We start from the raw sequence: 17,893 nt of genomic DNA, 5'->3' as shown, positions 1-17,893 counted from the left end.
AGAGGCCTGGTGCACGGGTGGGGGCCGGCTGGTTTGCCCTGAAGGGTGTCCTGGATCAGGGTGGGGGTCCCCACTGGGGTGCCTGGCCATCCTGGATGAGGGGATGATGGCTGTTTGCAGCTTGTCACACCCCCTTCAGGGTGGGGGTCCCCACTGGGGTGCCTGACCAGTCTGGGTGAGGGGCTGAGGGCTGTTTTCAGGCTGGCAGGTGTCTGAAGCTCCCAACCGCTCCTGTTTTTCTTTTTTTTTTTTATTCTGGGCCAGCTTTAGCTCTGAGGGTTGGCTCCAGCTCTGAGGCCTCGGCTGCTGAAAGCAGGTATCTGGTTTGTTTGGGTTCTATAATCGAAACACTGTTTCAACTCCAGCTCTGAGATCCTGGCTAGCTGAAAGCAGGTTACTGGGGTTTTGTTTAGCTTCTATATTTGTAACAATGTTTCAAACTGCAAGCTCAGAGGCCAGCAACGGCAGGTGGGGAACGTTGCAGTCCTCCGTCACTGAAGCAAGCAAGCCTCATGTTCGCTTTAAGCTGCCTGGCTGCTGCCATCTTGGCTGGCAGTTAATTTGCATATCTCGCTGATTAGCCAATGGGAAGGGTAGCAGAGTGACACCAATTTGCATGTTTCTCTTTTATTAGTGTAGATAGATAAGTTCATTTGATTTTGACACTTAACAGTACCTGGTTTAGAATACATTTAATATTATTTTCTTCGAGCTCTATCCCACTCTACTTTTTAAAATGATTAAATTTGACATCCCCTTTCATGAATAAATGTACTTATTAAGTACATTTAATTTGAATTATGTAATATGTAGAATTGGAAAGAATCCTTCATCACTAAGAAGCAACATGGAATTTCTGCTGACTCTTTTTGTTGTTGTTTTAAGTATTTGTTTTGTTGCTTTTGAAAATTTCCAGCTTGATTGAGATATAATTGACCTATAGTATTGTGTAAGTTTAAGGTTCACAACGTGTGAATTTAATAAATACATATATTGATAAATGCTTATATTACCACAATAAAGTTGGTTAATATATTCATCACCTCACATAGTTATCATTTTGTCTGTAGGAGTGGTGATAACTTTTAAGATTTACTCCCTTACCAACTTTTAATTATACAATATAGTATTGTTAACTATAGTCATAATGCTGAACATTATATTCTCAGAATTTATTATAATAATATGAATAAATTCTGAGAATATTTGACCACCTTCACCCATCACCCTAGCTCCACCCCTGGCAGATACCAATCTATTTTCTGTAGAATTCAATGGTAACATCTTCTGATCCTGGGCTTTTATTTGTGGGGAGATTCTTTATTATTAATTTAATCTCCTTACTCATTACTGGCATGTTTAGATTTTCTATTTTTATAATTCAGTCTTGGCTGGTGTATGTTTCTAGGAATGTATTCATTTTTTTCTGTTGTGAAATTTGTTGGCATAAATGTTTGTAGTCTCTTATGGTCCCTTTTATTTCTATGATATCTATTTTAATGTCTCCTCTCTCATTTGTAATTTTATTTATTTGAGTTATCTCACTTTTCTTGATTTGTCTAGCAAAAGATTTGTCAATTTTGTCTGCAAATCTTTTCTCTTTGTTATCTATTCTCTATTTCATTATTTTATGCCCTATTTTTTCCCCTTCTGCTAAGTTTGGCCTTATTTTATTTTTATTTTTCTAGTTCCTTGAAGTGTAAAGTTGAATTTTTCATTTGAGATTTTTCTGTAATTTTGATGTATGCATTTATATCTGTAAACTTTTATTTTAGAATTGCTCTTGCTGTATTCCAAAAGTATTGGTGTATTGTGCTTCTATTTTCATTTTTCTCAAGATAGTCTTTGATTTCTTATTGATTCCTCCTTGACCCAGAGCTTGTTCAGGAGTGTGTTGTTTAATTTCTGAGAATGTATGAATTTTCCAGTTTTTTCCCCCTATTATTGATGCTCAGCTTCATACCATTGTGGTTGCAAAATACTTGATATAGTTTCTATTTTCTTGGATTTGTTGTAACTTGTTCTGTGCCCTAACATATATCTACCCAAGAAAATGTTGTGTGTGTGCTTTAGAAGAATGTGTATTCTGCTGTTGGCGGGTGCAATGTTCTATATATGTCTTCATATATTCTGTAGACTAGGTCAGTTTGATGTATATTGTTGACCTAGCCATTGTTGAGAATGTGGTATTGAAGCCTCATGTATTATATTGCTGTTTATTTCTCTTTTTAGCTCTGTTGGTATTTGCTTTATGTATTTAGATGCTTTGATGTTAGGTGTATAAATATAATTGTTTTAGCTTCTTGATGAATTAATCATTACAAAATGATCTTTTTTGTCTCATGATAATTTTATGTTAAATGTTATTTTTCTGATATAAGTTTAGCTACACCTGCTTTCTTTTGGTTACCATTAGCTTATGATGTTTTTCAATCCATTCACACTCATCCTATGTGTGTTCTTAAAGCTAAAGTAAGTCTCTTATTGAAAGCATATCATTGGATCAAAGTCTCTTGATTGTAAAATTTAATCCATTTACATTTAAACTAATCATTGATAGTTAAGGACTTATGATTGCCATTTGTTTTCTGATTGTTTTGTAGATAGTTTGATCCTTGCTTCCTCTCTTGCTGCCTTCCTTTGAGATTTGAGTACATTTTTGCGTTGGATGCTTTAACTCCTTTATCATATCTTGTGTATCTACTGCACAAGATGAGGTTTACATAAAATCCTATATAATAAAACCCTAATATGCAAATTGACCTACCAGTGGAATGACCAGTTGCTATGAAGCACACTGACCACCAGGGGGCAGAAGCTCAACTCAGGAACAGGGCTCATGGCTGGTGAGCACAGTGGTGGTGGCGTGAACCACTCCTGCCTCTGCAGAGTGCTAAGGAGCAGTGAGCCCAGTGGTAAGGAGCAGCAAGAAGGTGGGCAGTAAGGAGAGAGGGGTCTCAGACTGCCAGAAGGTGCAGGCTGGGCTGAAGGACCCTCCCTCCCCCAGTGTATGAATTTCGTGCACCCACAGTCATAACATTCTCTCTCAAGCTGATAAGTTAACTTTTACACATTCATATGTTTCCATGATGTTCACTAACACATTTTTCATTCTACCTTGAAGTTCACCCACTTGCATTTCTTATAAGATACATCTAGTTGTGAAGAACTCCCTCTATTTTTTACTGGTATTTGTCTTGGAAAGTCATTCTTTCCTTCATATCTTAAAGACAACTTTGGTATCTTTCTCTCTTTCTCTCTTTCTCTCTCTCTCTCTCTCTCTCTCTCTCTCTCTCTCTCTCTCTCTCTCTCTTTCCTTCCTTCCTCCCTCCTTTCTTTCTTTCTTTCTTTCTTTCTTTCTTTCTTTCTTTCTTTCTTTCTTTCTTTCTTTCTTTCTTTCTCTCTCTCTCTCTCTCTCTCTCTCTCTCTCTCTCTCTCTCTCTTCTTCCTTCCTTCCTTCCTTCCTTCCTTCCTTTCCTTCCTTCCTTTCCTTCCTTCCTTCCTTCCTTCCTTCCTTCCTTCCTTCCTTCCTTCCTTCCTTCCTTCCTTCTTTCCTTCTTTCCTTCTTTCCTTCTTTCCTTCTTTCCTTCTTTCCTTCTTTCCTTCTTTCCTTCTTTCCTTCTTTCTTTCTTTCTTTCTTTCTTTCTTTCTTTCTTTCTTTCTTTCTTTCTTTCTTTCTTTCTTTCTTTCTTTCTTTCTTTCTTTCTTTTTTCTTTCTATATATTGAATTGTATCATCCTACTTTCTCCTGGCCTGCAAATCTCCTCCTGAGAAATACACTTATGGTACTTATGGAGGTTTTCTTGTATGTAACAAGTCACTTTTCTCTTTCTACTTACAAAATTCATTCTTTGATTCTGATAAATTAGTCTATTTGTAACTTTTCTAAGGTTCAACCTTTTTGGGTTCTTTTGGGCCTCATAAATCTGTATGTACACTTCTCTCTGCAAGATTTTGGAATTTTTCAGCCATTATTGCTTCAAATAGACTTTCTGTCCTTTTATCTTTCTCTTATCCTTCCAGGCTTTCTCATCTGGTAGGCTTCCAGCTCTACTCTACAGTTGGGTGGAGCTGGATATTATGCACCTTTACTGAGCTGAGCCCCTGTCCAGCCTTTCTCCTGTTGGGTGAAGCTGTGGCTGTGCTCCATAATTAAGCAGAGTCGAGGCTGAGCTCCCTGCTTGGGCAAGGCCATGTGCTGTGCTCAACAGTCAGGCAGAGCCGTAGGGCTAACTCTGCTGCTGAGTAGACTGGGCCCTAAGGCTGCTCAGGATTCCTGCCCAGGCTCTTTGGTATGTGTCTGTAGAGGCTATGCTCAACAATTTGGTAGGACTCCTGGCGCGGCTTCCTGCCTAAGCAGGCCATAGGATGTGCTCCATAGCTGCTGGGCATCTATGGCCAAGCTTGCCAGTGGAGTGGACTGCTCATTTCCTGACCTTTCCTCCCTAGAGATAACATCTAGGCCTCAGTTGTATTTCAACCCCAGACCCAGAAAAGCAGCTAAACCAGACAAGCAACACCTAGACTGATCATCAAGATCAGCTGCATTGAATAGTGATCCCCTGCCCTGGTGCCAACCAATCAATCTGTGGAAACCTTGACCCTGAAAGGACATACCTGGAAAGATGCTGAATATTTTATTGGATCTTCCCCTGGGACCTCCCCTAAACTCTCCACCCTTAAAACCCTTAGGGCAGAGGATCCATCCCCCTCTCCCATCCGGGAGCACACCTGGAGCCTTTCTCTTTCTCCTCTCTCCCTTCCTCCCCCAAGGTTTGTTATCATAACCTTTCTCACTCCCAAGTTCCAAGGGAACTTTGTCTCTGTAACTTGTTTCCTAAGCCCCTTTATTTTACAAATGACTTCTTCTACCTCTGTGATTTTATAAATACACCAGAGGTATGGTGCACAAATTCATGCATGGGTGGGGTCCCTTGGCCTGGCCAATGATCAGGGATGATCAGGACTTCTCGCCCAGTCCCAATCAGGGCAGATTGGGACTGGCCAGCAGGGGGGGAGGGACCATGGGAGGTTGGCCATCCACAAGAAGTTGGCTGTGGGAGCACACTGACCATCAGGGGGCTGTTTCTGCATTGAATGTCTGCCTCCTGGTGGTCAGTGTGCATCATAGCGGCTGGCCTACTGGTCATCCGGTCGTTTGGTCACTTAGGCATATATATACTTATGGAGGTTTTCTTGTATGTAACAAGTCACTTTTCTCTTTCTACTTTCAAAATTCATTCTTTGATTCTGATAAATTAGTCTATTTGTAACTTTTCTAAGGTTCAACCTCTTTGGGTTCTTTTGGGCCTCATAAATCTGTATGTACACTTCTCTCTGCAAGATTTTGGATACATAGATACATAGATACATAGATATAGATGTTCTCTTATAGTTGGAGTCTTGGCTCTGAATTATTTCCTAGCCAGAATTCAAGTACTGAACCCAGGTCCAGTCTGACCCCAGCAGTCTAAACACTTGATGCCACTCTTGCCACTCAGGACAATGTCCTGACTCTAATTGGCAATGTCCCTCCTCTGCTGACTCTTTTTTAGCTTGAAGCTATAGAGTTATTTCAGGAACATAGGTAGGCTTATGGATCCTAAATTGAACCAAAGGGCCTTTTCAATATGCCTTACTGATTTTCAAAGATATTGGATTTTATTGGCCAGGAATTATATCCCTTTTCCCTGCTTACCACTACATCCCTGTATCAAATTCTCATCTAAAGTCAGTTTTAGTTATTTCCCCTTTAAACTTCAAAGTCTGGCTAATTTCTGTTTTTGTCAAGATCAAAATAATTTTATGCATTTCACAGCTCTTGCTGTAATGTAAGCTTAGTGGCTGCCAGTGAAGAAACAAATTAGATTTTTTTTTGCTCAAGCCCCAAGAGTAAATGAATTGTTTCCTTGCATTCTGTAAAGAGAAAGGTAAGGGGACAGTTTATTTGTATTCAGTTTAACCTCTCTGAGTTCTTGACATTGGAACTGTTTAATGGCAAACTGTTAAGAACTATTAAGTTCTCATTAGTGATGCTTTGGATTACAGCCATGTGGAATAGGACATCATCTAATAGCAAATATAAAAGCATATTTATGAAAAGAAGAGAAAGGCTTGCCTGAATTATTTAGAAGAAGAAAACAGAAGAGTAGAACTTAATTGGTATCAAAACTGGATCAGAGACTAATTATGATTTAAGTTCCATGTAACTTTACCTTCTCATTTCTTGACTTCGTAATTGTTTCTGACAATGTCATGGCTAGAAGAATGAAGTGCCTTCAGAAATGTGAGCAGCTGAGAATCATTATTAACCTCAGGCCATCTATATAATTAATAATTCAATGTAATTTTATCTATACTAGTGTTCAGAAGCTTTGTTATGAGATAAGGTAAAATTAATCCAGTTGTCAGGGAGCAAATAAAAAAGAATACAACTCATATATCAATTAATTTATTCTAGTTTGGAAGTCTGTATGTAGATTGCAGTGTAGCATGACAATTATTAATGATTTAAATTTGATGAATTCTTATATGTCATTGGCATACTGAAGTGCAAATAAAGCAAGCATAGCAACACTAATTGGCATATTGATGACACTGAAAATATAAAAAAGCTATGCCCATTTCAGGGAACCAAAAGAAATACTTCGAGTCACATCTTAGCAAAACCATCATGATGCGTTTGTGAGCTTTACACACACACACACACACACACACACACACACACATATATTTAAACTTTTCCTATTATAAACACAATTTAATTATGTGCTCAAACAGTGTACATCATATGAAAACATTAAGTGGCTGTTTTATTTAGATTCAGGTCTCCTAAATTTTATTATCTCTTCTTTCTTAAGTAGGCACCTAGAGGCCACTTATTAGACTATTTTATTTTATTTTTTTTTTCGCTTAAAGTATTACAAAGGGTATTACATAAGTGTCCTTTTTTCCCCCCCGCCCTTGACAAACCCCTACCCTCCCTTACCCCCCAGTGTCTTATGTCCATTAGTTATGCTTATATGCATGCATACAAGTCCTTCGGTTGATCTCTTACTCCCCTCCCTCCTGCCCCCCAACTCTCTCTGGCCTTCCCACTGCAGTTTGACAATCAGTTTGAGGCAGCTCTGCCTCTGTATCTATTATTGTTCAAAAGTTTGTAATGGTCTTTATTATCCATGAATGAGTGAGATCATGTGGTATTTTTCCTTCATTGACTGGCTTGTTTCACTTAGTATAATGCTCTCCAGTTCCATCCATGATGTTGCAAATGGTAGGAGTTCCTTCTTTTTAAAAGCAGCATAGTATTCCATCGTGTAGATGTACCACAGTTTTCTAATCCATTCATCTACTGATGGGCACTTAGGCTGTTTCCAGATCTTAGCTATGGTGAATTGTGCTGCTATGAACATCTGGGTACATATATTCTTTCTGATTGGTGTTTCTGGTTTCTTGGGATATATTCCTAGAAGTGGGATCACAGGGTCAAATGGGAGTTCCATTTCCAATTTTTTCAGGAACCTCCATACTGCCTTCCATAGTGGCTGCACCAGTCTGCATTCCCACCAGCAGTGCACAAGTGTTCCTTTTTCTCCACATCCTCTCCAGCACTTGTCATTTGTTGATTTGTTGGTGATGGCCATTCTGACAGGTGTGAGATGGTACCTCATTGTTGTTTTGATTTGCATCTCTCGGATGATTAGTGACTTTGAGCATGTTTTCATATGTCTCTTGGCTTTCTGAATGTCCTCTTTTGAAAGGTGTCTATTTAGATCCTTTGCCCATTTTTTGATTGGATTGTTTATCTTCTTTTTGTTAAGTTGTATGAGTTCCCTATAAATTTTGGAGATTAAGCCCTTATCAGATATGACGTTGGCAAATATGTTTTCCCAAGAGGTGGGTTTTCTTGTTGTTTTGTTGATGGTTTCTTTTGCTGTGCAGAAGCTTTTTATTTTGATGTAGTCCCATTTGTTCAGTTTCTCTTTAGTTTCAACTGCCCTAGGAGCTGTATCAGTGAAGAAATTGTTTTGGCATAAGTCTGAGATTTTGTTGCCTTTGTATTCTTCTAGAATTTTTATGGTTTCCTGTCGTACATTTAAGTCCTTTATCCATTTTGAGTTTATTCTTGTGTATGGTGTAAGTTGGTGCTCTAGTTTCATTTTCTTGCATATATCTGTCCAATTTTCCCAACACCATTTATTGAAGAGACTATCTTGGCTCCATTGTATGTTCATGCCTCCTTTGTCAAAAATTAATTGAGCATATTGGTTCGGGCTAATTTCTGGACTCTCTATTCTATTCCACTGGTCTATATGTCTGTTCTTGTGCCAGTACCAGGCAGTTTTGAGAACAGTGGCTTTGTAATACAGTTTGATATCTGGCATTGAGATCCCACCTACTTTGTTCTTTCTCAGGATCGCTGCAGCTACTCGGGGTCTTTTTTTATTCCAGATGAATTTTTGGAGAGTTCGTTCTAGATCTTTGAAGAAGGCCATTGGTATTTTAATGGGAAGTGCGTTGAATGTATAGATTGCTTTGGGTAGTATGGACATTTTAATGATGTTGATTCTACCAATCCAAGAACATGGTATGTTCTTCCATCTGTTTATGTCTTCCTCTATCTCTTTTTTCAACGTCCTGTAGTTTTCTGAGTAGAGGTCTTTAACCTCTTTAGTTAAGTTTATTCCTAGGTATCTTAATTTTTTTGGTGCGATGGTAAATGGGATTGTTTTTCTAATCTCTCTTTCTGAAAGTTCACTATTGGTGTATAGAAATGCCTCGGATTTCTTGGGGTTAATTTTGTATCCTGCTACATTGCCAAATTCATGTATTAAGTCTAGTAGCTTTTTGATGGAGTCTCTAGGGTTTTGTATGTATAATATCATGTCATCTGCAAATAAGGACAGTTTTACTTCCTCTTTTCCAATTTGGATGCCTTTTATTTCTTCTTCTTGCCTAATTGCAATGGCTAATACTTCCAGTACTATGTTGAACAGGAGTGGTGAGAGTGGGCATCCCTGTCTTGTTCCTGTTCTTAGGGGAAATGGTGTTAGTTTTTGACCATTGAGTATGATGTTGGCTGTGGGCTTGTCATATATGGCTTTTATTATGTTGAGGTATGATCCTTCTATTCCCACCTTTCTGAGAGTTTTTATCAAAAATGGGTGTTGGATTTTGTCGAATGCTTTTCCTGCATCAATTGATATGACCATGTGGTTTTTTTCTTTCAATTTGTTTATGTGATTTATCACATTTATTGATTTACGGATGTTGTACCATCCTTGCATCTCTGGGATAAATCCTACTTGGTCATGGTGTATGATCCTTCTGATGTACTGCTGGATCCGATTTGCTAAGATTTTGTTGAGGATTTTGGCATCTATGTTCATGAGGGATATTGGCCTGTAATACTCTTTCATTGTGATGTCTTTACCTGGTTTTGGTATTAGGGTGATGCTGGCTTCATAGAATGAGCTTGGAAGTGTTCCTTCCTCTTGAATTTTTTGTAGTAGTCTGAGGAGGGTAGGTTTTAGTTCTTCCTTGAATGTTTGGTAGAACTCCCCTGTGAAGCCGTCTGGCCCTGGGCTTTTGTTTGCTGGAAGCTTTCTGATGATTGCTTCAATTTCTTCCATAGTTATTGGCCTATTGAGGTTTTTAGATTCTTCCTGATTGAGTTTTGGAATGTTGTATTTTTCTAGGAATTTGTCCATTTCCTCCAGGTTGTCTAGTTTGTTGGAGTAGAGTTGCCCGTAGTATTGTTTAACAATCATTTGTATTTCTGTGGGGTCTGTTGTTATTTCGCCTCTATCATTTCTGATTTGGTTTATTTGGGACCTTTCTCTTTGCTTCTTGGTGAGCCTGGCGAGGGGTTTGTCAATCTTGTTTATCTTTTCAAAGAACCAGCTCTTGGTTTCATTGATTTTCTGTATTGTTTTTTTGGTCTCTATGTCATTGATTTCAGCTCTAATCTTTATTATCTCCTTCCTTCTGCTCACTCTGGGGTTTTCTTGTTGCTCTCTTTCTAATTCTTTGAGTTGTAGAGTTAGATGATTAACTACCATTTTTTCTTGTTTTTTGAGATAGGCCTGTAGAGCTATAAACTTCCCTCTCAGGACTGCTTTCATTGTGTCCCAGAGGTTTTGGATTGTTGTGTTTTCATTGTCATTAGTGTCCAGGATGTTTTTAATTTCTTCTTTGATGTCATCGGTAACCCAATCAATATTTAATAACATGCTATTCAGCTTCCAAGTGTTTGAGTATTTTGGGTTGTTTTTATTGTAGTTTATTTCTAACATTATGCCATCGTGGTCTGAGAAGATGCTTTTTATGATCTCAATCTTCTTGAATTTGTGGAGACTTTGCTTGTGACCCAATATGTGGTCTATTTTTGAATATGTCCCATGAGCACCTGAGAGGAATGTATATTCCGCAGCTGTGGGGTGTAGTGTTCTGAAGATGTCAATTAAGTCCATCTGATCTAGTGAGTCATTTAGGATTGCTGTTTCTTTGCTGATTGTTTGTCTAGCGGATTTATCCAGTGATGTCAGTGGTGTATTAAAGTCCCCTACTATGATTGTATTATTGTCGATCTCTCCCCTGATATCTTCCAGAAGTTTTCTTATGTATGTGGGTGCTCCTTCATTGGGTGCATATATGTTTACCAGGGTTATATCTTCTTGTTGTATTGATCCCTTTAGTATTATGAAGTGGCCTTCCTTATCTCTGGTTATGGCCTTCACTTTGAGATGTATTTTGTCAGATATAAGTATTGCTACCCCAGCTTTCTTTTCCTTTCCATTTGCGTGAAAGATATGTTTCCATCCCTTCACTTTCAGTCTGTGTGAGTCCCTTCCAATGAGGTGGGTCTCTTGTAGACAGCAGATGTATGGGTCATGTTTTTTTATCCATTCAGCCACTCGATGTCTTTTAGTTGGAGCATTTAGTCCATTTACATTTAAAGTTATTATTGAAAGGTACTTGTTTGTAGCCATTTCTTTTTTGTGTGTGTGTGTGGCTGTTTTCTTTCTGAGCTTGATATTTCTTCTTTTACACCAGTCCCTTTAGCATTTCTTGCATGGCTGGCTTGGTGGTGATAAACTCCCTTAGCCCTTTTTTGTCTGTGAAGCTTCTTATTTCCCCTTCGATTTTGAATGATAGCCTTGCTGGATAGAGTATTCTTGGATTCAGTCCTTTGCTTTGCATCACTTTGTAGATTTCCGTCCATTCTTTTCTGGCCTGATGTGTTTCTGTTGAGAAATCATTTGATAATCTAATGGGAGATCCCTTGTATGTTACTTTCTGCCTCTCTCTTGCAGCCTGTAAGATTCTCTCTTTATCCTGAACATTTGCCATGGTAATTATGATGTGTCTTGGTGTGGGTCTTTTCGGGTTCACCTTGTTTGGGACTCTCTGGGCTTGTGTGACTTTTTTCATCCCCACCTCAGGGAAGTTTTCTGATATTATTTCTTCGAATAGGTTTTCTAATCCATGTTCATCTTTCTGTTGTTCTGGCACCCCTATTACTTGTATGTTGCTTCGTTTCATGTTGTCCCAAAGTTCCCTTAGACTCTCCTCCTGTCTTTTAATTTTTTTCTCCATTTGCAGTACAGTTTGAGTGTGTTTTGCTTCCTTGTCTTCTAATTCACTGATTTGGTCCTCCGCTTCTCCCAGTCTACTGTTGATACTTTCAATGGTGTTTTTTATTGCAGCTATGTCGCTCTTCATTTCTTCTTGGGACTTACTTAAGTTGTTGATTTTTTCATCTGTTTCTTCTAGTTTCTTGTATACGTAGTTGAGTTTTTCATCTGTTTCTTCTTGCTTCTTGAACATCTGGTGCATGTACTCTAGGAACCTTATTCTGAATTCTTTTTCCGTCATGTTGCATATCTCTGTCTCACTTAGCTGCTTTTCTGGCGAGTCCTCATTTTCTTTCCTTTGGGGGTTTCTTTGTCTACCCATGTTTGGTCTCACTGACATTACTAGTTGTTGAATCGTTCAGTGGCTGGACCCTGGGTGGCAGTGGCTGCTCCCTGGGTGGCAGTGGCTCCTCGGTCTGTGGTTGCTCCTTGGGCGGTTGTGGTAGCAGCGGCTCCTCTGTTGATAGCAGAGCCTCTGGTGGGTGCTGTTCACAGTTGTGGTGGCTCTTCTGGCTGGTGGAGGGAGGCTTCAGACGCAGGGGTGCTGGGTGTTTTTAATGCATTAGCACCAAGCCCTTTGAGGTCAGATGTGCTGAAGAGAGGGCGAAGGTGCGGACGAGTGGAATCTGGGGAGAGGCTGAGGAGAGAGGGGAAGCCGGGGGAGGTGGCAGCGAATTGAGTGCTGAGACACCCCTGGGCCCAGGACTGGGGCAGCCATTCCCTCCAGAGGGTCTAGACTATTTTAATCAAATGAGATTTATTATTTCTGAAAGTTGGGCATTTGTTTAAATATTTGCTTTAAGAGTGTTTATTGTTTTGCTCCTTAGGTAGACTATTCTATCTTATCTACACTAATAAAAGAGAAACATGGTAATTGGCGTACGACCGCTACCCTTCCCATTGGCTAATCAGCGTATCCTTATGCAAATTAACTGTCAGCCAAGATGGCGGCCGGCAGCCAGGCAGCTGGAAGCTAACAGGAGGCTTGCTTGCTGTGGACTCCAACATTCCCCGCCAGCGTCTGAGCTTCAGTTGGAAACATAGTAACATTTACAGAAGATAAACAAAACTCCAGAAACCTCCTGTCAGTCAGCCGGGATCTCAGAGCTGGAGTCGCAACATTGTTTCGAATACAGAAAACTAAGGCCAGAAACCTGCTTTCAGCCGAGCCTCAGAGAGAAAGCCGGCTCTCAGCTCCAGTGACAGCCATAGAAGGTAAATAAATGCCAGAATAAAAAAAAAAAGAAAAAAAGGAGAGGTTTGGAGCTCCAGTCACCCGCCAGCCTGAAAACGGCCCTCAGCCCCTCACCCAGACTGGCCAGGCACCCCAGTGGGGACCCCCACCCTGAAGCAACAAGATGGCGGCTAATTTGCATACTGAAGGCAGGCGGCAGCAGGCAGGGCTGTCTGCGGTCTGGGACCCGGATCTGTGACCCTGCCAGGTGGGATCAGCAGAGCCTCGAGGCTTCTCGGCACTGGGATCAGCGTGACAAGGGGCAACGCCCAAACGCCCTGATTGCCCTGCGGCTCTGTGTGTGACAGGGGGCAGTGCCCAAACCCCCTGATTGCCCTGCGGCTCTGTGTGTGACAGTGGCGGCGCCCCAACCCCCCCACGGGCCCTGCTCTGTATGTGATAGGGGGAGCTCCTCAACCCCCTGATTGGCCCTGCCTGTGTGTGACAGGGGGCGGTGCCCCAGCTCCCCTATTGGCCCTACTCTGTGCGTGACAGGGAGGAGCTCCTCAACCCCCTGATTGGCCCTGCTCTGTGTGTGACAGGGGGCAGCTCCCCAACCCCCTGATCAGCCCTGCTCTGTGCATGACAGGGGGGAGCTCCCAAAACCCCTGATTGACCCTGCTCTGTGTGTGAGAGAGTACGGAGCCCCAAGCCCCGATGGTCCCTGCTCTGTGCGTGGCAGGGGGCAGCTCCTCAACCCCCTGATCGGTCCTGCTCTGTGCGTGGCAGGGGGTGGCGCCGCAACTTCCCTATCGACCCTGCCTTGAGTGTGACAGAGGGCGGTGCCCCAACCCCCCAATCGGCCCTACCCTGAGCGTGACTAGGGGTGGCATCACAACCTCCCCATCCACCCTGCTCTGTGCATGACAGGGGGTGGCGCCCCAACTCCCCAATCGGCCCTGCTCTGAGCCTGATCAGGGGCTGCACCTAGGGATTGGGCCTGCCCTCTGCCACCCAGGAGCAGGCCTAAGCCAGCAGGTCATTATCTCCTGAGGGGTCCCAGACTGCGAGAGGGCACAGGATGGGCTGAGGGACCCCTTCCCCCCCCCCTCGAGTGCACAAATTTTTGTGCACCGGGCCTCTAGTCTATAATAAAAACATATAACTTTTAAAGGTCTATCTAAATTATATATATAATTTAAAACTAGAAACAATGCACAAGACCCAGAATTCAAATTTATTCAAAACAGTATTTCACTGAAAGACTGAAATTCAGTTAACCAAATGTTTTATTTATATTCTGCTTTTATCTTACTGTGACCATCTATGCACATCAATGTGTCTGTCTATTTTCTTGTTGTTCTTAATCCTTACCAGAGGATATTTTTTCCATTGATTTTTTTTAGAGAGAGTAGAAGAGAGGGAGGAGGAGACAAAGAGAGAGAGAAACCTTGAGGTGAGAGAGACACATTGATTACGGTTGCCTCCTGCACATACCCTGCACCCAACTGGGGCTGGGGATTAAACCTGCAACTCTGGTGCCCTTGACTGGAAATCCAACAGAGACCCTTCAGGGGGCAGGCTGACTCTCTAACCATTTAACAACACTGGCCAGGGTGTGGCTGTCTATTTTAATTTCCTCATCTATAATGTGCAGTTAATAATTTCTACTTAGTTCATTATTGTGTCGTAGAATGTATGAGCAAAGTGTAATACTATATTGCAAAGACCCCAGCTTTGGTGTTAACAGCAGATTAAAATCCCATTAACTTTGTGAATGTCATTTAATAGCTTTCATTTTCTGTTTCTTCATCTGCAAAATGTTGTGAGTTAGAGATAAAGCATGTAAAGCACCTAGCACAAAATAAGTATTTAGCCAACGGATCTATTTTCTAATCTCACTATACAAGACTTAATAGGAAGACTGATAACCTATTATGAGTCCCTCAAAGTGCAGTTTCCCACTAAGGTTGAGGCAAGGACAATGCTATGCAAATAACAATGATATACATGTTTGTATGAAAACAAAATTTTGATATGTATAGTCAATCAAGCTGTTATGACAAATTAAACTCCAAGTTAAAGGTGATGTTGTCAAATATTTAGCTACTTATCAGAGTTTTCATTTTAATAATAATTTTTATCCTACAGGTATTTGTTAGATGTTTAAAAAACATAATACTTTTTTTTCCATAGAAAGTTTTAGGATTCCCAAGTAAAAGCCTGTATTTTGCATGTATAGTAGAAACTTTTGTAGCAGTTTTGGATCTTTATTACATATAAAAATTAGTTTCATCTAATTCATCACAATAATACCAAGGAGATCCTTTGAATGTTTTTTAATCCTGAGTACCAAGCCCCCCAACCCAGCCTGGTCTTGGAGCTGAGTCAATTAGTTAAGAGGGCTTGTTGGGATTGAATCTAGTGATGACTCTAGCAGCAAGGAAATTAACCAGTTAACTGCCACGTGTCCAAAACAGAAACCATCCCCACACATTACAATATTTTGAATTTAATTTAAAAAATCAATTTGCAATGAATATTATAAAAATGAATATATTACTCAAGAAAAATGATTTTAAAGTTGGTTAGGGCTGCCAGTTAAGGCAAATATTTTTTAATTATTATTATAGATGCGCAGCATGTGGGGAAAGACCGCCACTTGCGTCTACAGCTGCTTATGGCATACAATGGGTTAAAAAGGGAGAAGAGACAATTTCTTTGGAGATAAAAGAGTGAGTCAAAGATGGGAAAGTTTTCTAGTAGCAGTAAGGCCGGGTAAAAAGTAAAAACTCTTGCATCTGGCTCATTGAAGTTTCAAGATAAATTAAGAATGTCCGCCCTTACAGTTTACTGCTACATACACATTATGTTAGCTGTGGTGGGTCTATAATGCATTACATCCCTCATATATTTATCTGTTATAAGTCATAGAATTTCATATTTGGAGGAAACATTAGAGGTTATTTACTTTAACCCATGTGCAATTTCAAATCTCCTAAGTTCAATTTATAGTTTTACTTGGGTGAAATGAAGACTTCAGAATCAGTATTAATTTATTTAATTTTTGCAATTTTTTAAAATCCTCACCGGAAGAAATGTTCATTGGGGGAGAGAGAGAGAAATGTGTGAGAGAGACATCAATGAGATGCCTCCCACAAGCACCCCGACTGGGATGGAACCAACAATCCAGGCAGATGCCCTGACTGGGAATCAAACACACAACTCTTTGATGTACCAAACGATGCTCCAACCAGCTGAACCACCGAGCCAGGCCATCAGTATTTATTTTAACTTGTCTGTAACTTTTACACTTGAATAAAAATATAAGTGACTTAGACTAGACATCATTTAGTTCAATTTAAATTAGCAGTTTATAATGTCAGGAACCTTATATGCAGCCTGATAGCTGACTGCTTGGACCAGCATAATGAATGATTGCAACCTTGACACTGCTCAGAGTTAAAAAAATCAAAAAAGTAAATTGAATAATCCTATCTAATAATAGAGAAACATGGCAATTAACCATAACTTTGCTACCCTTCCCACTGGCTAATCAGCGAGATATGCAAATTAACTGCCAACCAAGATGACGGCCGGCAGCCAGGCAGCTAAAGCGAACAAGAGGCTTGGTTGCTCCAGTGACGGAGGAAGCCAAGGTTCCCCGCCTACCGCTGCCGGCCTCTGAGCTTGCACTCTAAGCAACTATGTTGCAAATATAGAAGCTAAACAAAACCCAGAAAAACCTGCTTTTAGTCAGTCAGGATCTCAGAGCTGGAGTTGCAACAAAGTTTCAAATACAGAAGGTAAAAAAGCCCAGAAACCTGCTTTCAGCAGCCAAGGTCTCAGAGCTGGAGCTGAGCCTCAGAGCTAAAGCTGGCTGTCAGCTCCAGTGACAGCCATAGAAAGTAAATAAATCCCAGAATAAAAAAAAGAAAAAGAAAAAAAGGAGAGGTTGGGAGCTTCAGTCACCTGCCATCCTGAAAACGGCCCTCAGCCCCTCACCCAGACTGTCCAGGCACCCCAGTGGGGACCCCCACCCTGAAGGGGGTGTGACCAGCTGCAAACAGCCATCATCCCCTCATCCAGGCTGGCTAAGCACCCAAGCGGGACTCCCACCCTGATCCAGGACACCCTTCAGGGCAAACCAGCCGGCCCCCACCCATGTACCAGGCCTCTATCCTATATAGTAAAAGGGTAATATGCCTCCCAGCACCAGAATCAGCGGAGCCACGAGGCCTCCCAGCCTCTGATCAGTGGAGCCGCGAGGCCTCCCGGCCTGGGAACAGCGGAGCCTCCCAGCACCGGGATGAGCAGAGCCACAAGGCCTCCTGAACTCGGGATCAGCAGAGCCGCGAGGCCTCCTGGCACCGGGATCAACAGAGCTGATCAGGGCTGGGGAGGGAAATGTTGACAATTGTCAAAATGGGAAAATTTTATTCATGACCCAAGACAGAATCTATTGAATATACCAGTTACATTTTGGTTTTTGTTTGATTGTTTCTATGTGACCAGTCATATTCTAAAATGTTCTCTCAACAAGGTTCTAGTCCATATTTTCCACAGACTTCATATTTAATAGGTGTGTGTCTATATGTTTAGGTGTATGGATATATCGGAAGACACACACACACACACAGTCCATAAGGGACATAGCATGACCATCTACACTAATGAAAGAGAAACATGGTAATTAGCATACGACTGCTACCCTTCCCATTGGCTAATCAGCATATCCTTATGCAAATTAACTGTCAGCCAAGATGGTGGCCGGCAGCCATGCACTGAAGCGAACAGGGAGACTTGCTTGCTCCAGTGACTGCGGACTCCAACGTTCCCCGCCTGACTTGCCGGCCTCTCAGCTGCAACTCTAAGCAACTATGTACTATGTTGCAAATAAGAAGCTAAACAAAACCCCAGAAACCGACTTTCAGTCAGCCGGGCTTCAGCCACCCTGACTGCAACATTGTATCAATGTTTTCAGCAGCGAGGCCTCAGAGCTAAAGCTGGCCCAGAATAGAAAAAAAGAAAAGAAAAAAAGGAGCAGTTGGGAGCTTCAGTCACCCGCCAACCTCAAAACGGC

At 41.2% G+C, this 17,893-nt stretch overlaps 1 protein-coding gene across 1 annotated transcript in view; it reads right to left on the bottom strand.

Annotated features, from left to right (window-relative positions):
* LOC139006195 (protein SSX1-like) overlaps nt 1–11,838 on the bottom strand; it is a 60,048-nt gene extending 48,210 nt beyond the window's left edge. The window contains 1 exon segment of the mRNA XM_070408714.1: nt 11,742–11,838. Coding sequence (XP_070264815.1) covers nt 11,742–11,838 — 97 coding nt within the window.
* Between the last annotated feature and the right edge of the window lie 6,055 nt (nt 11,839–17,893).

This window comes from Myotis yumanensis, unplaced genomic scaffold, assembly GCF_028538775.1.
Source record: "Myotis yumanensis isolate MYYU_CA2020_CCGP unplaced genomic scaffold, mMyoYum1.0.hap1 SCAF_3, whole genome shotgun sequence".
NCBI classification, from domain to species: domain Eukaryota; kingdom Metazoa; phylum Chordata; class Mammalia; order Chiroptera; family Vespertilionidae; genus Myotis; species Myotis yumanensis.
This window is presented reverse-complemented; position numbering and strand designations above follow the sequence as displayed.